Here is a 23747-nt window from a genome sequence, read left to right on the forward strand (position 1 = left end):
AGACAGAAATGAAGATGCTTCTTGTAAAATATATTCATTGATCTGATAGGAAGTTTTATTAAATATTTTCAAATCTGTCCCCCTTATTTGCAGTGGTATAATTAGACTACCTGTGTTTCAATTTTTCTTAACAGAGTTCTCCAGATACAGTGTCAATTGGTATATGCTGGTGCTGGGCATGGGCATATTGTAATGTCAGCTATGTTCTTTTCTATTACGTTAAGATTATGCTAATCTCTAAAGGAAACATAAAGGCCTTTGTAATATATTCACTGCAAGTTCCACTGTTCAGTTGAATGCAGAAAGCAGAGCTGAAAATACGTTGGAAGTTGTTCACTCGGTGGGGACGGAAAATGGGATTTAGGGTCTCCGAGTACTATTCACTCCTCTCGTGTTGAATCCCTGCCCGGCCTTGAGCAAACTGCCTCCCTGGGCCTCCCCTCCTTCACGGGTAAGAGGGCCTGGAAGACCTGCTTTCAAGGCACGCCGTTAGGATAAACAAATTATAAAGCCCTTCGCGATCCCCGCGTTGGAGTCACGACAGAGGCGCGGCCACCACTGAGCGGGCGGCAGGCGCCGAGGAGGCCGACGGCCCCCCCGGCGGCGCGAGGGCGGCGCTGCGCCCAGCGCCCCCCGGCCGCGGCCAGCCCCGGCCCTCGCGTGCCCGGCGCGAGGCGCAACAGCGCCCGGCCCGGCCCGGCCCGGCCCAGCCCCGCCCCGCGGGCGCGCGGCGGCGCGGCCCCTCCGCGCAGCGCAGCGCAGCGCAGCGCAGGGCAGCGCAGCGCCCCGCGGGCGGCGCTGGCGCGGCGGCGCCCCCTGGGGGCGGGCGGCGGCGCGGCGTGGGTCACGTGGATGTGACAGCGGCGCTGTGCCTGGCGAGCAGCAGTCGCGGCAGCGGCACCGCAGCGCCAGGCGCCGTCGCCAGCCCGAGCCGGGCGGGGAGGAGCGGAGCGGAGAGGGGCCGGGCTGGGCCGGGGCCGGGGCGCGGCGAGCCGCGAGTCGCCGCCGCGGTGCCGGGCGGGGGCCGGGAGCGGCGGGGAGCCGATGCGGAGCGATCGCGGGCGGGCGGCGGCGGCGGGAGCAGCCATGGCGGGGCCCCGCTGAAGGAAGCGGCGAGGGAGGAGGAGGAGGAGGAGAGGAGAGGGGAGGCGAGGCGAGGCGAGGCGAGGCGAGGCGAGGCGAGACCGCCGCATTCCCTCCCTCCCTCCGCGCCCCGTGCCCGCGCGCGGACTCCCCGCCCGCCCGCCTCCCTCCTTTATGCCCCGCTGAGCCCGCGCGGAGGACTTCGGCATCCGCCGCGGCGCCGCCGTCGTCCCTCTCCCCTGTCTGCCGCGAACAAAGGGGGAGCGAGGGGCAGCGCGAGGAGGGGGGAGCCCGCCGCCGCGGCGCGAGCATGGCGGACCGCAGCCTCGAGAGCATGTCGCTGCCGCTGGAGGTGAGAGCGCGGCTGGCCGAGCTGGAGCTGGAGTTATCCGAGGGTAAGTCGGCAGGCGGCGGGCCCCGGCCCCGGCCGTTGGCGGCGGCCGTTGGCTCGCGCGGGCGGTGGCGGTTGGCGCGCGGCGGTGACAGTTGAACGGCCGGCGGGGCGCGCGCCGCGGCCCCCCGGCCCCCCCCGGCCCCCCGGGCTCGGCGGGGCGCCGCCGGCCGGGCCGTCTGTGCCGGCGTGTGACAGCGCGGCGGAGCCGCGGAGGCAGCCCCGGACCGGCTCCCTCCCCCCTCCGCCCTGTGGCGCTGGGCGAGGAATCTGCTGCATTTCTAGTTTCTCGGGAAACCGGTGTCTTTCTAAACCAGGTTGCTTTTGTGCTCTCCCCGATTCCCCATGGCATCCGCGGCCTCTTCTGTTTTTCCTTTCGCCCTTCCACCCCCCAGCCACCTTTCCGTAAGGCTCTGCAGAAACTCACGCATGAATTTTTTGTTCTACCTGTAAATTCCTCCTCTTCGTGCCGCCGCGGCGCTGGCGGAGGTGGGAGAGGGGCTTTGGCAGCAGGGCTTGCCGCTCCAGTGTTGCATGTTTTATTACGGAAGATGGAAAAATCTTTAGGGTTGGCTTGCAGGGATTCCTGTCCTGCCAAGAAAATGCAGTTTTGCAGAAATCTGCCGTATACCTTGGTGCAAAAAAGCTATTTGACTGTATCGAGGGACTTGCCGTGAAGTCCACGCATCGGGATCAATGTGTAAATCAGCTGCAACAAAACACTCGCTGATAAGGTTATTTTAAAAAATGCTAGTTAGGTCTCGTAGAGGAAACTTTTTTTTATTGCGTTTTTTCCCCCTTATTTAATTGAAAGCTGGTGGTGATTTTCTTGGCTTGGTTTATTTTGATGCTTCGCTGGTTCTCGGCTTGGGTAAGCTCTCCTGCCACCTCATATTGTTGTTCCTGTGCTGGGGAGGATGAGCAGGAGACGGAGCCCTCCCTGCTGGCCTCAGCCCGTCTCCAGCTCCCCGTTTCGATCTGTGTCGGCTCTGGTCGAGGAATGAGATGCACGGAACGATTATTGCCTATCAGGGTCTCTCGCTGACTGGGATTGAGTGCCCAGTGTCATCAGCTTTAGCCACGATTTTAGTGTGTGAGATGTAATCTGTTCCTCCCAGAGGAAGAGGGTAGGGAGTATTTATATATCTTGATGCTAGAGTTGTCTGTTTCCTGAAGTACAGATGTACTGTTAGCTGGTCTCTCCCTCTCCGCTTTCCTTAAATGAAAAAAATATATATTAATGTTCATCTACCACTGACTGGCTATAACACTTAACATGAAGAGGGCAACTGACCCACTGTGTCCCAAATTAGTTGTTGAATTGTAGGCTATATCGAGCTGGCTTTCTCTCTGCCTCTCTGTCTTTCTGTCTTTTTGTAACGGTTTGTAAGGGCTCCCAGCCAGAAAGTAAAATGCGCTCAAGCCAGTTTCATCAGCAGGGAGGAGCTGATGTTGACATTGTATTTTTCTTTTAACGCTTTCATGGTGAAGAGGAGAACGAGCTACTGGGATTGCTGCTGGCTCTTATTGCTATTCCTCTCCTCCCATCACCCTCCCAGTGCCCTGAAATCCTGAAATAAGAAAAGTTAAATATGATATTGCCTTACTACGATGTACTGTCCATTCATTGGCCCTTATCTGCGGTGACAGGGGATTGGAGGAAGAACTGTTTGTATCATAGTATACGTAACACTCACTTTATGTAGAAAATGCTTTTGGTGTGTATGCACATTATTGTCTATTCACCAACAAGATAGTAATTAAAACATGTTAGTAAGTGCTTGCAAAAGACCAAAATCAAACTAACTTAGATCTCCAGTCAGAAGTATGCTAATTCAGTGTGCTAAAGCTGTAATACACTTTTATGGTACAGTTTCTGTTGCTGTAAGCATAATCCAAGAAGACGCTGAGGAAGTAGGATGTGGTTTGCAACTGGACATCTGTATCTGCACTGTTGTAACTTCCCTGGAGCTAGAGCTGGAATGAATTTAGTACGCTGACAATATCTTCCCTCTGTGCCACTGACATTACACCCAGTAGACAGTATGGCCAGTGTTTTCTGACTGTAGCAGCCTGAATGAAGATAGGTTGGAACTGGGAGGTGGGTGAAGAAAGGGTCAGCATCTTTGTTTCAGTGTCTTCCCCCAAGCCGCTCCTGATGTGCTCTCAGTTAAGTAAACTGCAGTGCTGAGTGGCTGAGAAAATTAAGTCATTCACTTACTAAAGCTCCTAATTTTAGGCACCTCTCTTGCAACTTCTGGCCTATTTCCAAAACTAATTGCTACATACGGTAGGATAAGTAGTTTGTAAAGTTTTGTTGTGCTATAGAAGACTGGTCTTACTCTGACCATATTAACTCTGAATTAAATGGTTTTCAAGGCAAGTTTATGCATTTCTAGGCCTGAACCTGTAGCACATTATGCATGTGCTTAACTTCGTCATAAGCCAGTCTACTGGTTTCAATGGAGTATATTCACTGTGATATGCTTAAGCATGTGCATAAATATTTGCAGGACTCAGGTCTTGGTGTGTTACGCTTATGATGTTATGATGTCTCTACTGCCTTCCTGAATCTGGAAACTACTGAAGTGTAAGGCAGTAGATAAGCAACTGCTTGCTTAAACATGTGCTTTTGTCTCATGGATAACTTTGCAAGGTGACTACTTTAAGTTGTGCCCCTGTTTAAGTGCTTTCCTGAATCAAACTTGCTAGGAAGATGTTTTTCAAATGCTGAATGCCTGAAATGTTTTGTTGCTTTGTGACTGTGTCTTTTTCAATTCTGCTACCTCTGAATGCTGTGGGTCTTACAGCTCTCATGTGTACCAGAGCAATCTAGTCCTGTCCTTCCGAAGACTTTCTGGGCAGCATGGGGACACCTGAAAGAAAGTTGCTGCATTGTGGAAAAGAGAGAGGAACACTGGCAAGATTGTTGCAGCTTGATTCCTAGGCTGTGAACTAAGGATAACTAGGTACTGCAGATGTATTGTATGATAGTGCTGGTGCAATCCATGCAATGCATCTTGAAACCTTGCATAAAATCACTGGTGTCCATGTGTCCAGACAAATACTGCTGTGCCACTAGCACAGTGGACATTGTGTGGATGTTGTAATTAGAGTCTTTGCTGGTAGTCATTATCTATTTAAATTTGGCCACGATATTTTTTTCCCTGGCAGCCAAACTCTGATTTCCTTGTTGAGCTGTGCACCAGGTGTAGTCTCAGTCACAGCAGTGATACCGACAGAATAATCTCAGGAACTGGCTGCTGGACAGGTAGCACGTGCTTTGTAGATGATAAGGCAAACCATGTTAGAGTGCCTTTTGTGTGAGCGGTTAGGCAGTTCTGCTTTTTGCTTTAGAGGGAAGGAGAGCCCGTCTTAAAGGTGTTTACTTTGTGTTCTGCTAAGTTTGTTTCTGTGGCAATTCTAACCCATTCTTTATTTGTGGGCAAGCCACATGCCTTTTACATCCCTTTTATTGTGGTCTTAATGTGCTCTTTTGATTTTAACATAGCTGTTTAAAATGTACTATGGATGCAAATTCAGATAACCATTTCAGGTTTTGGTAGTTTCATTTTTATGATTAAGAAGTTGAAGATCAGTCAGAGTCAGAAATGTTTACCAGTGTCCTCAGTGCATGTGCCTGTAGCCTACCCCATGTCAGAGGGTGAACTATGTAGGTAGCGTAGCTTGTTGTAGGTAGTTTGAGCTCTGAAAATAACTTTCACGTTTATGTATTGATGTGTAATTTTATGTTCAGCTTAAGGCATCAATAGCACACTTCATGATGATGTTTTCACTTCATTTTGGGAGGGGGAAATGTTTCTGTGTTTCTCAGAACATAGAGAAGCATCAACAACTTAAATTCTGTAGCAATATTTGAGGTAAGTTGTGGAATTTTCCTTATCTAGCCGAATATTCTCAAGACGTTTGTTTTGCTTTGTGTGAGTGTATGTGTCTGATGCTGGCACGTTACATGTGTGTTCTTTGACACTCCGTAGTAGTTTCCACTGGGTGTACTGATGATTGTGTTGCTGAAAACTGTAGTCCTTCTAGGCTGATGCAATCAACATGTCACTCTGCAGTAGTTGTTCTTTAGGGCTGTTTTAGAATTTTATGAGGCTTTAGTTTTCTAACTATGTATAAAATTGTACTGGGTGGAGTTAGATGAATCATCTTGTTTTTTAGTATAGCTTGGGGGTTGTTAACTGAAGAACTGATTTAATAAAAACAAGAGTCTTGAGATGTGTTCTCTTATTAAAAAATTGTAATTCTACAGGCCCTTCATTCTTAAAAACATTTAAGAATTAAAAAAGTCCCCCAAATACTTTTTTCATTTTTCCCTCAATTTAAGGGTATACAAGGTTATGTTGCCCTTCCAATTATTTCCTGAATCAAAATTAATTAGGAAAAGATGCTCTAAATATCTTCCAATATTTTACTGAAGTGTCAGATAACATAGCAGGAACACTTAAGAACCACAGACACCGCATGGAAAATGTGAAAAACATCCTGTTCAGAAACTGTTCTCCCTGTATTCCATACTCTACTTTCAGTCTCCCTCATTTATGAGGCTTAGCAGGTCTTTTTGAGTCTGAACTTTCCTCCAAAGAGCACTTTCTGAAAAGCATCAGCAGATCTTTCATGAATGGTTACTTTTTCCCAAAGGCAGTGGACATACACTCGGCAAATTAGTTTGGTCCCCAGCTTTAGTTATATCTACTCGCCTGATTATATTCACTTGATATTGTTTGGGTTGATTGGGTCATTGTTTGGCCAGGTTTCTTATTCCATTAGCTATAAGTTCTGTCTTTTGCTGGTGTCTCTTACTCTACAATGCCTCCTTCTGAAAGAGCAAATAAGGACCTTGTCCTTATAATACCATCAGCAAAATTGCCCAAACTTCCAGAAGGAAGATGTGGCTGGCAGCCTCTTGCATGGAGACCAATACCGGTAAATCTGCATATCTGGATGTACTCGTTGGATTGGGGCCAGAAAGCTGTAGTTAGCTCCTATAGTTATTATTTCTGCGTAACGTTTGCCAGGTGACTCTACACCCATGGAGAGGTTACAAAGTGTGAAAATTTCAATAACTACCACACCTCTGTGATTTGAGACACAAAGTCATCCTTTCATTTCACTCCTTAAGAGATAGTGCTCCACTTAGCAAGTGAGCATAACCTGCACAAAGGCAAAGTGTTAATACCTTTTGAGCTTAGCTAAAAAATGAACTAAGAAATTTGCTGCTTGCATTTGCTTCTTGTTTTTTTGAGCCTTTAGGGCACGCTGGCTCATGTTTTCAGTTCTCTCTCTGGCAGAGAGAAGACTTACTCAAAACACATAAAGCTGAAATTTTCACCTAAGTATATGCAAGATCTAAGGCTTTAAGAAAATATACCAAATATCATGAAAGTTATGATAAAATCGGGAGTGCTGGACACAGGAACTTTTCTTTCTCTGTAAGATGAAGCTCCACTCATCAGCTGTTTTGTTTGTTGGATGGTGCTCAAGTTGGAGAGGGAGAGTTGCTTCATTATTTTAAAAACAGGTTGAATTCACTCATGAGTTAATAGGAATTTGCTTTTTAAAGCAATGGCATCTGAGCTCTTTTTTATTATTTGGACCTACTTGATTTTACTCTGATATTTGGACTTAAGGAATTTACTGGATATAATGTCAAGGTTCTCAGTCACTCATGCAGGTGATTGTAATGCCTTGTAAAGTAAACTATGCAAATCTCCAGGATGTTCCCAAAACAGCTGTCCTGAAGGCATGCTGTAAATATACCTTGCAAGCTGATGTTGAGCAGCATTGATGCCCAAGGGTTACACTTAATAGATCATTCAGATGATCTTTACTGTATTACACAACAGAGATACTCTAACAACTTTTCCCAAGGATGTGTGAAAATTGCCAATGGGGTGTCAGTTTTATAGGCAAAGCAGGCGGTAAGAAATGTATTTATAACAAGGACACACATTGTGAGGAGCTGCCCTTTCCAGCTTCAGGGAATGTCTATCTCTGATTATGCTGCACAGTGCAAAGAGCAGAAGCTTAGCACTGCTTTTCCTTGCCAAACCAACAACTCGACATACACTCATGGTTGTGAGTCAACATGCTGTTTTTCTCCTAGGATATTGACCTGCCTATGTTATTCCATGATAAGAGAAATGCTGTCATTTAGATTCAAATAGTCTTTATTCTAGCAACCCAAATATTCTTTCATACCGAAGAAATACAGGTTTAGCACATCTCTTTCTTTTGCGTTTAATTTTTGTCAGGAAAAAATACTTTCATGCTATATAAAAGGCAGATATAATAAACTAATTTTTGATACAGGATTTGGATTGGGTGTGGAGAGCAATAGAAAGATCAGTGTTTCTCTAAAGGGACATCAATAGACGCCTTTAGATTTTCATAGCTCGGAATGGATGCTTGTGGTGTGATACAGAGAATCCTAAATGTACCATATCTCTTCTATACTTAAAAGCTCATTGACTGCATTTTAATTTTTTAAGAGGCTATTTGTATAAAGCGTCAAGCAGGACATATAATTTTTTTTTAAATAACTGCTTTAATTCCCCAGCAACTGTCAGACAAGATGACTCACTGCAGTATAAGAATTCACCACAGCACATAACGGGTTTGACACAAACTCTTAATCCTTGTAAAATTATGCATGTATATTTCCCTACCTTCTCAGTGGATGAGATTCATTTTTGCCAAAGTCCTGATGATCTGTTCTGCCTTTTCTCCTCCCCCACCTCCCTTTTTTTTTTTTCTTGAAAACCTATTTGCAGTCAGTAGTCATCGAGTTGAGTGGTCTGGATGCAGCAGTCTTTTCTAGGCTTGTTAACAGCATTTTCTAATTGTTTAGAATGGTCACCGTATCTTTCTTTGACTGTGGTATTTGTGGGGCATTTCCAAACCATAGTAGTTCTCTGCAGAGTCATTTCTAGTCTTTCCCTGTGTTAGTAAGGTAAATACATGCTAAAAAAATGGATCTGGTTTCATTTGACTCTGCTTGGTGGAATGCATCAGGGCATTGCTCATTTTAGGCCTGTGTAAATCAATCAAGTTTTTACAGTAATCCTAGGGCTTCTAATTGCTAGCTCCAGTATTATTTATCACTCAGGTTAAATATAACTTTAAAACAAATATAAAACATATTGTGGGCCGTCATGGTTTTTCTGCAATAAAGAACAAAAGATAGGAATACTCAGAGCAATTCACCTTGAGACAGAGATGCTTAGGAGACCACGGATACTGCTTTGGGTTGGATTCTCTGGCAGCAGAAGAGGAGGCTCACAAAGAATAGTGCTCAAGCCTTGTGGAGCTTTTCAGAGCAGCCGGGGCATGGCACTGGAGAGATGGAAGAAAGCATGCCATGCTGATTGTACTAGTCTGCCGAGAGCAGAGGAAAACAGAACCCCTCAGCTGCTTGCATTTGGCAGTTTGATAGGCATAGTCTATTTGGGATCTAACCCGCAATGCTCAGAGCAGTGTTAAGTGCATGGGTGTGGAAACGGTCACATTATTTTATAGTAGAAGTTAATACTGAAAGGTACATGATAGCTGTTCTCAATGACCTCTTTTTAAGAATATTATGTTTTAAGTAGTTGGAAGACTCTAGAAAGGAAGAATTGTTACAAAGTGTCTTATGTTGTTAGCTTGAAAAGGAAGGAAGTATTTCCTTTGACTTTCAAAGGTGTTGTTTGATTTCCAAAGACTGGATTGGACCATTCGTAGGCCACCTTTTAGGACATTTTAGGTAGCGCTTGCTTTTAATTGTAAGGTTGGGTCTACAGGCTGGTGGCAGTTGAGGGGAAGAAGGGATTCTTAGAATATTGTCTGCTTATTATGGAAATAAAAAAGGATATTGGGACCTGTGTTTGGTCCTATTGCCATCTGGATCCAAAAACCATACCTCCACATTAACCATGATATCAAAATTTCTTCATTCAAATCTTGGCCTGATTTGTATATATGATTAAAATATCAAAAAATATTTTGCAAATCTGGTAGGAGTTCAGAAGCCAGGAAAATGTTTCTAAGCAAACTCCATGACAAATATGGAAGTGTAAGTAATGGAGCATGGTGTTTCACTGGTAGGCTGGTGGTTGAAAGTCTGCCTAGACTAGTAAAGGTTTAAAGGATTTTTTGATTGGCTTAGAGACACGAATGAAGTGTACTGACAGTCTTTTTCCTAGCGTGCAGATGTCAGTGTGTCCATAAACAGCCCGGCAAAATAAAGAGGCCCTAGCAACCATCTTTTCAAAGAAAGCAGGCCTGGAGGCACCCTGTGGCTGAACTGTCCCCTCCCTGTGGCCCCTCCAGATAAAGTTAAACAATATTAGCTGGATGATTACAGGGCTTATGTCTATTGCATCTATTACCATTTAATGAAAAATAGACAAAAGTGGTCTTCATGATTCTAGTATCTTGTTCCATTAACAGTTCCGAAATTTTACAGATACAGTTTCCTTTGGAAATCCGTCTACTCTGTAACTATGGTTTAATATGATTACATACCTTGAAGATCATAGCAAATAACAAAACTTAAACTTTTTTTTGTGAGGATACCTTGAGTCATATGAAGTCAGATTTTTCATTGTTGTAATTGCAAGGAGAGTGAACAAAATCTAGAATTTTGCATGCTTCTCCTTTCCTTGTTGAAAGAAATGTGATTCAAATAATGGGATAATAATTTTGATGGATGCCTGAGCAAATAAAATGATGGCATTGTGGTGACGTGTGAGCAGTTAAGCTTTGGTAAAGAATCTTAAATTGGAAATTGCATTTCAAATTCTAGACTTCTTTGACAGATGCCTGAGGATGAACAAACAACAATTATCTAGTGAAACAGTAAAATGCAGAAATGGCCGTATTCTTTTCTTACTGATGTCAATGGCAAAACCTTCTGCTGAATTCTCGGGGAGAGGCCAGTTTTACTTGCCATATTTGTTTAGTCTGAAAGAATGAACACATCATTTTGAAGATGGCATAAGTTTTTCTAAGTGTTGTGAAATGAGGGGTTAAATTTTTAGGAAAAAATAAAAAGTACTGTTGGGCTGTTGGAGTGATTCTTACTGCTAAGAGGGAAAATAACATATTGGCGATATTATTTATTGGTTTTACTTTTAATCAGCTCAATATTGTGATAGAAAATGTTGGTTTGTTGTGAAGATCACAACAGTGGGGCCAGCAGGAATTCAGTTTCTTGATTTTTTTTTTTTTTTCCCCCCTGATATAAAAAAAAAATCTTGCAGTTTATGTTTATGAATTTTATACTGCTACTGCATTTGACACATTGTAGTCACAAGGTTTTATCTGTGTCTCTTACCAGCTCTGACTTTGGTGATATGAGTATGCACCACATTGCATTCACTGCAGACTTTGGAGAATTTGTCAGAGCAATTCAGAAAACAACTGTAGGGGTTTCCAAGAGTAGAGGCATGGACATTGGGATTAAAGCAGTCCTAATCAGTGTTGCTAACCAGGAGAAAGTTGGAGAGGTTGTTTAGATTATTTGGCAAACCTTATGTTGGGGAAGGAAGAATATTTTCTGATAGTGGGAAGTGGACTGGATGGCTTGCTTAAAAAAAAAAAAATTAACCGAAACTAGTAAACTTGATAGGATGGTTGTCTTTGAGAAATAATGAATGTAAGAAGAATGTGCCTGTAGCTAGGTAAACCACTGACTCTACCCTTGACCAGAAGTGTACAGATTTAAGTGTGATGAGTCCTTCTACAGTATTTGATGAGTGTTTTAGTCCAGTATTATGATCTATATTATCCTAGTAACCTGAAAAAACACTACAACAGTTGAGAATTTCAGCTTTAATTTGCTTTCATTAGTTTACTAGTGATCACTTAGTATTTACTTGTAGTAGCCATTTTCTTTTAAATCAGTATTGAACACCTTAAGGATCTACATACATTACAGTTTGAGAGGATATCAAATAGTTGCTCTGATAATACTGGTTTCAGTTCTTACTACTCACATATTTACCTGTAGCTTAAGTGACTCTGGATAAGCATGAAGTGGCAGATCAATAAGAAATATTTTTAAAAGCTCCCTAAGTATTTATTATATGTAGCTAGATCACTGGCTTTTACATGCAGGTATTGCCCTTAATAATTTAGATGAAGAATAAGAAAGCACTCACTTCTGAAAATTAGTCCTTCATGCATCCTGTTCCTTAATACTTCAGGGAGGTGAAGTCAGTGCTCAACAATGACATAAGCTGGAGCAGGTGTACATTTTTGCTGATTTAGTTGTGTATTTAATTTTGACTTTTATACAGTACAAATGCATCTTGGGTGGGTTTTTTTATTCAGTTAACTGAATAGATCTGTAATTATTGTTTCTTTCTTTCCCCTTTAGTGTTTCTTCAGTTTTTATTATTTTTAATTCTGCATGTAAGTGATTTTGGTGCGCTCCCAGTCGATGCTTTCTTGGTATACTAAGTTACAGCTAATTAGTAGTCCCTACTTTATTCTGAAGGCAAAACTGTTCTCATCGAAAGGTTTTGTCAAGATGGCTTTTCTTTGCTCTGATGTCTTTGCTTTTGCTTCACTAGCCAGTCTGGGTAACTTGGATTTATTCTCTTGCTTTGTGACAGTGAAAGGTATAGAAGCACTAAAAGCATATCTCTGTCTTTGTGCTGCTGTTAGAGGGTCTGTGAACACTGTCTGTTTATTCTGAGTATCACAAAGCTGGTATCTCTGGCCTCCTGAGGCAAGCACTTCTGGAGCACAGTAAAAGGGTAAGACAGTCCTCTCCTTCTGAGCAGTATAGAGCCTGTGTATAGAGAGAACATATTCCTTTGTTTGCAGCAGAAGTATGAAATTTCCTTTTGCTTAGCACAGAAACTCTTTTTCTTCTTGAGCACAGTGATGCCTCAGCCAGTATTGTCTGTTGATGGTGCTTCTTAGGAAGACTAGAGCTGGCGAGTCTGATATTTTCCATCAGCTTTGCAGGTCAGCCTCCTAACAGTTTGTGGTTCCACAAAGGATGCTGTGAGGCTGACTAGGGTGATTGGGGTCACCTTGTGGAAAGCTAGTGAAGGGTGTGTGTGGGGAATTCCTTGAGGCAGAAAAAGGCAGAATGCTGTTAAATTTTTATCTTTGACTATTGGATCTTTTAGAGTTGTCTGGCAAATTCTGTTCTTGCCTGTATTCAGTTACTTAGTCCATCATAATTTTCCCTCTATAGTATACTTTTAGAAAAACAGCTATGAGAAGACTTGGGCCGTTTCTCTTCAGTGCTGGTTTCTCTGTCATTCTGAGAGGGATCTGAGCCGGTTCATGCAGCAGCTCCTAATAGCTGCACTATTTGTACTATCCAAGAAATATGCTGGGCTCTTTTCTATCCCAGAGGTTATGTAAGTGACCACACTATCTCTGAAGCTTAAAGAATTTCAATTTGAAGTCCTCTTGTTGTGTAATGCTGTTTGTCATTTGTAGGTGGTGATCTGGTTTTGGCTGACATGCAGAATGCTTTTCTATGTATTTTGAAAGGTAAATATCATCTGCAGTGTTTTGGCAGACCTTAATCAGGTCTACTACATGTCATACAAAATGTCAAATTACATGTGTACATTGATTTGTATGAACTTCGACTGTTCATTATTGTAATTGGTTAATTCGGGCAAATAATGAATGTAATTTCAGATTTAACTTCCTCTATCATCCCAGTCATTCTGCTTCAGGATATACTAGAAATAACTTTAGACTTCATATGCCAGCTTGTTCCTATGAGTTTTTTTAGGACTGAAGCAAGCTGAATACCTTAAGACTACATTAAGACTACTGAGGAGAAGCCAACTCTTCTTTAGACAAGCGTCCCTTAATTTTAAATTTACACTGATTCTTTTACAAGGATTTTTGAATCCCAAAGTACCCCTTTCTGACAAACCATTACTTTTTTGATCAGATTTATGATGCTGTTCCTCCAGTGACAGAATTGTGCTTTAAATGTATTTTATTTTTACTGTTTGGGTTTCTCCTTGACTTTTCCCACAAATATCTGTTTACTCTGCATGTGCATGTGTATTTCAAATATGAAATGTTTCAGGGTGCATTTTAACTATTGTTCTTTGTTCCTATTTATTCTGAGGTGGGAAAGGCTGTAAGGAATGAAAAAGATTGTCGGCATTTTTAACATGAAGAGCTTCGTGATCTGAGCTTTAGGCTCCTCTTTTACCTTTGTCATAGGTAACTCTAGAACATCGCTCTAACTCTGAGGCCCAAAGAAGTATCTTCCTGGACTTTTCCCTTGATATAAGGTAGTTTTGCTAGTGGGGCCTTTGTGCAAAGTAATGGTTTGAAAATGGTAGCTGGTAGGTGCTGTGTGATTGTCTGTTATTTAATAGTAAAACTTGCTGTGCATCATTGTAAAAAAAAAAAAAAGCTTGCTATCTATTTGGGAACATGTATATGTTAGAGCTAAGTGAGAGAATAAAGCATCTAAGTAACCTTATCCTTCTGAAACATAGTAGCATCTGTTTTTCTCCAGACTCCTTTTTAAAATATTGTGTGACTGTTGTCATGGATGGGGTCACCACCGTCATCTTAAATAGTTTCTGGATTCCTCTCTTGAACCTAGCAAGGAAGATAAAAGCAGTCACGCTTCCCGGAATTTGGCCCATAGGAGATTACAGTAGGAGTTACAATAAAATTACAATAGGGATTACAATAACAGGTGGTAATTGAAATCTCCCAAAAATAGAACTATGGCATTGCTCTCAATGTAAAGGCTGAAGTTTATTTTCCAGGGACTTAAATAAGGAAAATGCATAAGAGTCTTGCCAAAAGCTATTCCTGTATTTATTTTTCACTCAGGATGAAGCTCAGTTCACCTAAAAATAAATGACAGAATTATGCTGGCATCAAGACTGCACTATTGGTGTACTTCTGTTTAAAGCTATGTCTGTGAATAATTAAAAACAATCTTTGATATATAAGAATCTATGGCAGAGCCTATGATGGAAATACACAAACTGACAGGTTCCCCCCTTTCCCCTTCCCTGAATATGGACCCCATTCATGACTGGGAAACCAGTCTGTATCTAGAGGACTTTTTACCAGTTTGCTAGGAGCAACTAGTGATCAGAAAAGCTCTAAGGCACTCCTGGTGCACTCTGAAAGGTGATATGTGTTTGGTGTTACCTCTTTCTGAGTGAGAGAAAGAGAGAGCCAGTCTGTGATATTTCTTTTGCTTTCATTTCTTTTTCCTTCTCCTTACCCCTCTCTCTGCTCTTTTCCTATTCTCTCATTGTATTCTCTGATCTCTGGGACTTTTCTCCAAAGGAGCCTTGCTCTAGTATGGTGGCTTGCTGTAAGTCAGTCATCCTTGATGATTGCATTTCAGTTCCCTGAGCAAAATTCCCCTTTTGTCTGTCTTTCCACTAGTCCTCTTAGACTTATGTGTGAGATCATGGTTTAAATAATTCAAATTGTCCTCTTTTGCCATAGCCATTTTCTTTGTTTTCCCATGTGAAAGAATGCTCCTGAGACATGTCAGACCAACATGCTGAAAACTGCAGACTTTTATTCTTAAGTTGATTTAAAACAAATTCTTGTCTTTGAGTAACAATTTCATTAACTATATGAAACTCAAAGACTGTATGAACTCTAGCTGAGGTATATGTGTTCTGCTAATCATGCTTGAGATTTGCCTTTTTTGTTATAGCTGTTTAGTTCCACTTTATCATGTCTGCTTAGAAACAAATTAGGATATTCTCCATTCAGTGTGAGGCATTTGTGGAGAAAGGTGCATCTTAAATTTCTTAGAATCTGATCTGAAAGTATGTTATGCCATTTTTCTTCTATATAAAAGTGCATTTCTGTCAATAATACTCCCATTCAGTCTTTCATTTTGTTATTGACCTGAAACCTACACTACACAAAAATACAGCTTATGTAGCCTAAAATTGTACAGGAACTTCTTTCAAGAGCAGGCAATGCTTTCTACTTGATGAAAGCTATGTAAATTGTTCAGACATAAAACGTGGATTAGAAACTATATCTTCAAATCATCTTTGCATATTTATGAGTACACCTGTTATATAAGCAGTGGAAAGTGCTGAAATTCATCCTGTCCTGTGGCACGGTTAGCAGGGTGAAAAAAACCAAGATCATTTCTCAGTTTAAGTCTTTTAAATCCAAAGTGGAGCCTTATCTGCCTAATAGCCTAATACCGGGGAAAGGTACAGTTTGTGTTCAGTAGGGCTGTATTCATGTGGCTGTCAGCGGTTGAATTACAGCTCTGAGTTCTATATAAAGATTCTTACTTCCACCCTGCCCATTTCCTAACACTGTCATTTAACATAATATGTAGTGTGCTGTATGGCTGTAATACAGCTCTGAAATACTGAAATGTGTCTCCTTTCATGTTTTTATTTAAAAAGAAGAAACAAAGGGCTGCCTTCTTGGCTTGTATAAACTTCCTTGCTCTATTGCGTTCAGTGCCAGCTAAGACTGAGTCATGTTACTTGCACACATACTGAGGTATGGCCCGCGTTCAGGAGAAGAGTTTGGAGCTTGTATAATTGCTGTATCCTACACCTCTGCTCTATTCAGTGCAAGTGTTTTGCCCAGATTAGACTCTGATGTTATTTGAGTACCCACAAAATGAGAATCCATGGGGAGCCTGACTTGCAACAACAGTACCGAGGGTGTAATCACATGATGTTGGATGAAGCTGGCTTTTGGAAGACCTATCCATTGTCCCTGTGCCTTGCTACTGTTTTCTGGTGGATTATCATTTCAGTGATGCTTGGAATTTAAAAGACAAAAGAAAAGAAACAAGAAGAAGATCTTGCTTTTTTGCAAGAATATTTTTTTTCTTGTAGCTTTTTAAAGTTGGATCAGTTTAGCAATTTGGTACATCATGCAGCATCATAAATAACTGCATCCTACTGCGGATATGGATGTGAACAGCACGGGTGGAGAAAGAGATGGATGCAGTGGGAAGAGACGTTTGTGTAGAAACATCTTAAGCATCCTTGCTGCTGAATAAAATGTTTTATGTAACTACAACCCAAGATTTCTGCCCTTTCACTAATATGTAATTTGCACTTCTCAGCCCAGTACATTACTCCTGGATTTCACCCTGTGTGTTTCTTGGAATGACATGTGCAAGTTTCTTCTATGGTATATTCAGTGCCTGCTATCAATGGATCCTCAGCTGAGTGATTTTGAAAATCAGTTTGTTCGAATAGTTATAAAAGCTGATTTTAAGTATGAAAGTATCTTGAATTTTGATGAGATCTTTTATTATTTTTATTGAAACCTGTATTGAGATTTACACACAACTGCAAATCATGCACTTACGTATCCCATATTTTTTCAGTGTTTCATATCATGAATGCAATAATGAATCCTCCTGACTAAGCTAGAGAGCACTCATCAGGTACTTTGGCACTGTAGAACCACACACAGTAAAATCTTATGAAAGCTGCTATGTGGCTTTGGTCCTCAGTTGAACGTTTAGCCTCAAACTGTTAATTCTTTTCCAGCCACCAGGCTCTCTATTATTTTCTATAAAGAGTGAAGTCCAAAGAGAACTGTATTATATTTTTGGATTGTATTTTTGGGTATGAGCACAGCTTTTAAATACGATGTAAGAACTTCAGCATCCACGTGGTCCGACTATTCAGTGAGCAGCTGGACATGGCTTTTGCAAAGGAAGGTTATGTAGAGTATGGCCCCAATTCAGCAAAGCATTTTAAGCATGTGCTTCAGTCTCATTGATACTGCCAGTTTAGCTTAAACCAAATTGTCACAGATGGAGTGAGCATATCTGTCCCCTGCACGGAAAAAACAAATCTTTCATTTTCATTGCTTGCTTAAAAAAGGGAGTCAGTATTAACCAAGGGATCAACCTTCTTTCTTTCAGATTACTGTCTGAAAAGGTTAGGGATCTTAAAAGTCTTATTTATTTTTTAATGTTACTCCACTATATATTTAGCATTGTCCAGTCATTAGGTGAAGAACAACAGAACTGCCTATATCTGGTTCTCATTTTGTATGTTTTCCCTGTTCTTTATTGAATTCTTATATTTAAAAAATTTGGGGTGATGGCATTCTCTATTTCCGTAGTATGAACAGAGGTCCTCAGACTTAGCTTGCTCCTGTACCACAGGAGAGAATTGTCTCCCCACACTTTGTCTGTCTGTCTGTTTGTTTTGAAAAGCAACTACTTCTCCTATGCAGGTGAAGACACATTGGCAGACAATGTGCAGCTGGATGCCAGGCTGTGTTTGGGCACAGGAGGAGGCATTCAGCTTTCTGAACGGCATATGCTGTCTGAAGAAGTGTTTTCTGTTGCCTTCAGGGAAAAAACAGTGGACCAGTGTATTTTGGGAACCATTTGGAGTAGGTTGAGTAACTCTAGCAATAGAGTAAGAACAAACTCTGCTTTTATTTTCAGCAGTTTTCAAGAGTGAGTAGAAAACTCATGGCAAAACAGAAGTGTTTAAATAGCCTGATTGCAAGTGGCAGAGAATGAAAATATTTGATTCCAAGACCTGAAATCAGGAGTGAAAATTCTGCACAGTGGGGTAAAATGGTAATCCTAGGTTTCAGATGAGCAGGAAAGGAATGTGTAAAATCTTAAGATATCTGAGAATCCTCATTAAAAATTAGGCCAGCCAGATATCAAAGAGAGAATCTACTTTTATTTTCATAGGATGCTGAGCATTGGCATAATAATATAATAAATTCTTTGGTGAAGGATACATTTGCTATGCTTGTGGTGAGTTGTCAGAAGCTACACAGTATAGAAGGAGGCCTCCTGTCTGCAGTCACAGGCATGCCATCACTGTAAAAGCCCAAGGCTTTGGGCTTCCAGTGCACACAGGTTGTGCTCAAGATACCTGGTCTGTTTGGACAACTAGTAAGGACATGAGGCATCGCAGCAATTGCTCTTCCTCCTAAATAAAAGGAGACTAAGACACCCAATTTTTTTGGAAAAGTTTTTGAATCTATGAGTATAATCTGTTTATCTTTATCTTTTGCTGCCAGGTGCCAGGACAGGAAGAGGGAGAAGAAACAGGGAAGCAAGAGCAAGGCTGGAGCAATTCCTGGTTTTAGAATGGCCTCAACAAATATTGTTCATAGGCCAACTGTAATCACCAGCCAAAGACAAAAGTGCTTATCTCCTATTTTCCGGGGCTGAGTCTGCAACCTGAGTCTGCAACTCAGGCATGGAAAATTTAGCTCTAACTGGGTAGTTTTCTAAAGACTGTATTTCAGCCATTCTTTTATGGGAGAAAAAGGAGTTTGAGGGATGGGTAAGAAGATTTCTTTTTTTTTTTTCTTTCTGAATTTTTAAAATATCAAAGAGAGGAGGCTGGAGAAGCTAACTGGTAGGTATCCCTTCATCCTTTCTGACACTGTGGGGCAAAGGCATACATCATATCCATTTTAGGAGTTAATGTATTGCTGTAATTAACATATGGAATAAAAGATGCTATTCAGGATTACAGAACACAATTACGACTTGTTTTGCATTTTTATGTTCGTCTTCCTTTTACCATCCATCTTCTTGTTCTCTTCAGTGTACTTGTGATCTACCTAACTTGGTCTGAAGCATCGCTGTTTTCCTGCTGAGTTTCTTTTCCTTCATTAGCCTGTATGAAAATTTAGCAGCAGAAGGATCAGGGTACTCTTGTAATATCCTGCATTTACTGTATTTTGGTCCTCCATTATTGTGTTCATAAGTGCTGAACAGCAAAGACAATTTTTGGATTGCTTGTGCAGTAAAAGGAATGCTCTGCAAAACCTAGTACGATAGTCTTGCTTGTACTTGCTATTATGGTGCGAGGAGGGCAAGAAGTTATTATAGGTAATCTCTTTCTGTCACTATGGTGGAATGACTAAAATATAGACATAAAAACATAACTGGACAAGGACTATATAGTCCATATAAAAGCTAGTAGCTTGGTTAAATGTGATATATTTGAGAAACTAAAAATTAATCTGAGGCAACAATTTGTTTTAAATGATATTTAAGGAAATTGCTTTTTAAATTCTAAAAATCGGGTAGTCCACAAACTTCATTATTTTATGCAGCATGTATGTGTGTGTAGGCATACTTAAAGATGTAAAGGAAGGAATATGCATACAGGGAAGATGGGGAAGATGTAAACCCACGCACTGACTCCTCAGGAACAAATCTTCCCACTGAAGGGAATGTTATCTGAAGAAGCAGCTCCCTTAGAGATAGACACCCACAAGTTACCCACATTCTGAGTCACAGATTCTTTCTCAGCTTTGTGGATCAGATGTAAAAGCCCCTTCCCCACCGTGCTTCCAATTCCTTAAATAACTGCTAAGGTCAAGAAGGACAAGGGACAGATCACTGTCACCAGGAGGCCTTTTAAATCAAAACAGTGTGTCGGTTTCTTGACATTCAGTCTCAACTGTCTGGCCCAAGAAGATAATTCTAATCCTATTTTATTTATTTCTTCTCTGTAGTGTTTTGGCTTTTATACTGCTTCACACCCCTTCTAATGAGTCACCAGAGCTTTTGTTGTGAAACTGACTTGACAAATATCTTCATTGCAGTCGGTTTGTGGTGTGTACGTTCCTGCTCGGTCACATGCGCTCAGTTACCCGCTGTGGCTGCTGAATTTGCAGCAAGGTCTTTTGGCTCTGAACAATTAACCGTAATAACACTCGGTACATCAAAATACATAGTGAATAAAATAAAACTATACTGTATATGTCTCAAGGCTTATTTTAACACAGTGATCTGGATCATGCCTTCCAGTTGCAGTATTTGATGATCTCTGTAGGGGCACTTTGTTACAAAATGGCCTGGCTCCCACTGAACCAAATTTAAAACTGGAGCAAATTCAGACCCTTATAATTGGCTGGGAAAATAATGAAAGAAGGAAGATTGGTTTGGCAGACAGGGACACAGATACTCAGAAAGTCTTTGAACATGAGTAAAACAGCTTTGAAATCCAAAGCTGACTCAAAGACTTCTCAGCAGTGTTAGGTAAAACTGAACCATAGGAGAGGTGAATGCTGCTTCTGGAAGAGATTCATTCCTCTGTCACTGGAATACCTGCTGAACTCTACGTGCTCAAACCTCCCTGTCAGTGACAGAAGCAGAGTTTGCTTTTCAGGGCCTTAGCATAGGCAAAGTAGACAGTAGGGCCACAGTGGTTTTACCATGTGAAGCAGTGGCTGCACAGACAGCGGCTGAATTGGCTGATGTCTAGGGCCAGGTCTGTTGAAAGGTCTCTACATGAACATATGCCCCTAAAGCTATGTCTTCATCATCATGTAAATAGGTGCTACAGCATATAAATTACGGCATATTTATTCACCAGACATGAGCAGTGATTTTTCACCCTGATATTTCTGGCATTCATAGGTTGATAGTTGTTCCGTTTGAGTTTTTCTTTCAAGTCAGATGAAATCCTTATGTCTGCTAATCTCAGAAAATGTGTTATAGAAGTTCTCCCAGTAAGTCCTACCTCAGGCCTAATATCCTGTGGATGAACTAGAGTGTTTGTCAGATGACAATCCTTTCCTGTGCTGGGGAAAAACTGTACTTTTTTTCCAGCTTGATGTTCTCTAGTGGTGATTCATCCTCATGTCTTAGAAAAGTCTCTTATGTTTAGAAAACTAATATTGCATGTGGCTTCTTAAAAAAGTGTTAGCTTTGGACATGAAGTTATCTATTATTGTCAAAGCTGAGGTTATTATAACTTAGTATATTGAAGTTGGACTCCGTTATACTCTAAGAAGTGGAATTGCTACTGTGGGAGTATTGTGCAACCACTTAAAGCCAAGAGCAAGTACTTTCTCTGTAGTCTGTATTTCTTTCTCTGTAGTCTATTTTAAAGGACTATGGGACATTTTATTGTGGACTTGTCCTGTGAAAAGCTGACTGAACTGGTAATTGCAGTATGACATATCATAAATGATATTTATCAGAATACTGTTGTGAAATTGTGCAACTGCAGATTATATTATTTGCTTATAGAAGTGTGTAGGTACATAAATACAGTTGCATGGGACAAATTGTTTTTATTATAGGCTTAAGTCATATTGAAGCCGATTTGAACTGAAACATGCAGTTAAAAATGGGCATATGCTTAGGGCATGGTTAAGGACTCTGCTGACTGGGGATGGATTACGGATCCTGAGCTAGAAGAAGAAAGGCATGTGAAAAAGAAAAGATACCTGAAAAATCCTAAAACAGGTAAACTGATGGCATGAGGGCTTCCATGTGAAGAAGACCAAGGCAGTATGAGGTGTCTGAGCCATCCTGGGAGAGTGTACTGTATCCGTTGTTTCCAGTTGCAATAGTGCTGAGGTGGCCATGAAACCTGCTTATACAGCTATTTTTTAGCACCATGATCTTTCCAGTATTGATGTGGTATTGAGTTCTTCAGCTTCAAATACTTTCACATCTGGAATAATTTTAGAGGTGTTTTTTAATAATCTAAACAGTATTTAATTATAATACTGTAATACTGTACACTACAAGAGAAGTCCTAAAGAAGGAACAAACATGAAGGTCCTTTAAATTTTTTTTTCTTTTCTTGGGCTAAGTTTTCCCATTTTTAAAGCTGGATAAATAGTATTCTGGATGTAGTTGTAACTTTTTAAAATGTTCTTTTAATAGACAGGAACTGCAGTCTTGGAAACACATGGTTTGTCTTATTCCCTCTTGCCTTTTTTTTTAATCTGGCACTGACAATGAAGGAAAAAGAGTAATAATCTCCAGTGGACAACAGGAAAAATCTGAAGTTGGAATGTTTTAGTAATGAAGCAACAAGCATCTGTTCTTCAGCACCAAAAGCTTAGTTTATCTTCAGATGAATTCTGCTGTTCATGTGGGGATCCCTCACGGTGGCATTGCTCCCAGCTGTCTGCACTGTCCCTTTGCTTGTGGGTGAAACTGAGGCAACAAAAGATGTGTTCTGGTACCTAGCTGCATGAGTTCAGTCCTATACATTAACTAATACTGTGATTAATATGCAGGACTGTGAATCGAAGGACCTGGTGGCACACATTCACTTCTACCACCTTTGCTGTGGGGACAGTGACTTTCACAGCTGCATTCAGAGGGGAATGGTGACAGCTGAATCCCAGCAAGAATGAGAACATGTTTCTGCAAAAAGAGACCAAAAAAGATGCAACTGAACTGGGAATGTCTAGCTTGGTGTCCCAAGATACTTATTTGACCCTCCACTCAGTACTTCAGGGACTTTAAAGCCCATCTCTGGTTTACAGATGATTTTGGTGGTTATTTTTAATAATACTAGGAAAAATATGGTGGATCTTTCAGAGTCAATTGTGGTTGTTTAACACAAGCTTTTCGTGCCTCAGAAACATTTATCATTCTCATAGCTTTTAGGTGTTCTTCTATTAAAAAAAAAAACGAAGCAACCCCCTCCTTGCCACTCCCCATTTGGGTTAGGACTGGACTGAAGATAATGAAGCATAGTCCAGACCTATGCTTACAGGCTATCATTTTAGCTAGAATCTCAGCTCTATTGTTTATTTTTTTTAATCAAATGTCCACATCAGTCAGAAGTAAAAGATTAGCATCTGAATTCCTTAGAACACGTTCTCCACAATTTCTCATACTTAAGATCTGGTATGTCAGATAACAGCGTTCAGTGTTTGATCCCTTTCCTGCATAGGCTATTTATTTTTCTTTTTTATTATTGCTTGTAAAAGTAGCATCTGAAACTCTAAGGCCTCATCAATACTAGCATTAAAAAAACAAACGAAGGCCAGGGACTATTTTCTGGTCCTGTGATTGAGTGGCGCAGCCTGGCTCACATGGATGTGTCTAAACTTTTTTGCAGCATATGGTCATGTCCGAACTACCTACTGTGAGCAGTCTGTGATACGTACTATTCCCTGAACTGTGTCTGGGCATTATCTGGGACAGTGCTAGTCGTCGTGGGCCAAAACTGTGCCAGAGAGAGTGCTAACTGCTAAACAGAGTTGTGGGTCAGTGCTTGACCCTGTGCCCTGGCCCAGTTTTAGTTCCCAGCATAGAGACAGTCTGGGTATCTCAGCCGTGAATAGATGTTTGTTTTTTAAGGAAACAACACAGCAAAAGCCCCCAAACAGAAGCTTTTCCTAAGTGAAAGAAAGTCAATGGAAGAATGTAAGTAAGCCTCAATACTGGCACACGCTACATGCATGCAATGCCCGTTGCCATTCTTCTTTCGTAACTGGTGAGTAAATAGAGCACTTGCATTCCCTAGAAATGATCTATTTAACAAAAGCA

At 41.3% G+C, this 23747-nt stretch overlaps 1 protein-coding gene across 1 annotated transcript in view; it reads left to right on the forward strand.

Moving 5' to 3' along the window:
* Positions 1–1080: 1080 nt before the first annotated feature.
* DIP2C (disco interacting protein 2 homolog C) overlaps positions 1081–23747 on the forward strand; it is a 331587-nt gene continuing 308920 nt past the window's right edge. Inside the window, exon 1 of the mRNA XM_067291920.1 lies at positions 1081–1478. Within this exon, the coding sequence (XP_067148021.1) occupies positions 1394–1478 (85 nt within the window). The 5' untranslated portion in view covers positions 1081–1393. The remainder of the gene's footprint in view (positions 1479–23747) is intronic.

Source organism: Apteryx mantelli, chromosome 2 (assembly GCF_036417845.1).
Source record: "Apteryx mantelli isolate bAptMan1 chromosome 2, bAptMan1.hap1, whole genome shotgun sequence".
NCBI lineage: Eukaryota > Metazoa > Chordata > Aves > Apterygiformes > Apterygidae > Apteryx > Apteryx mantelli.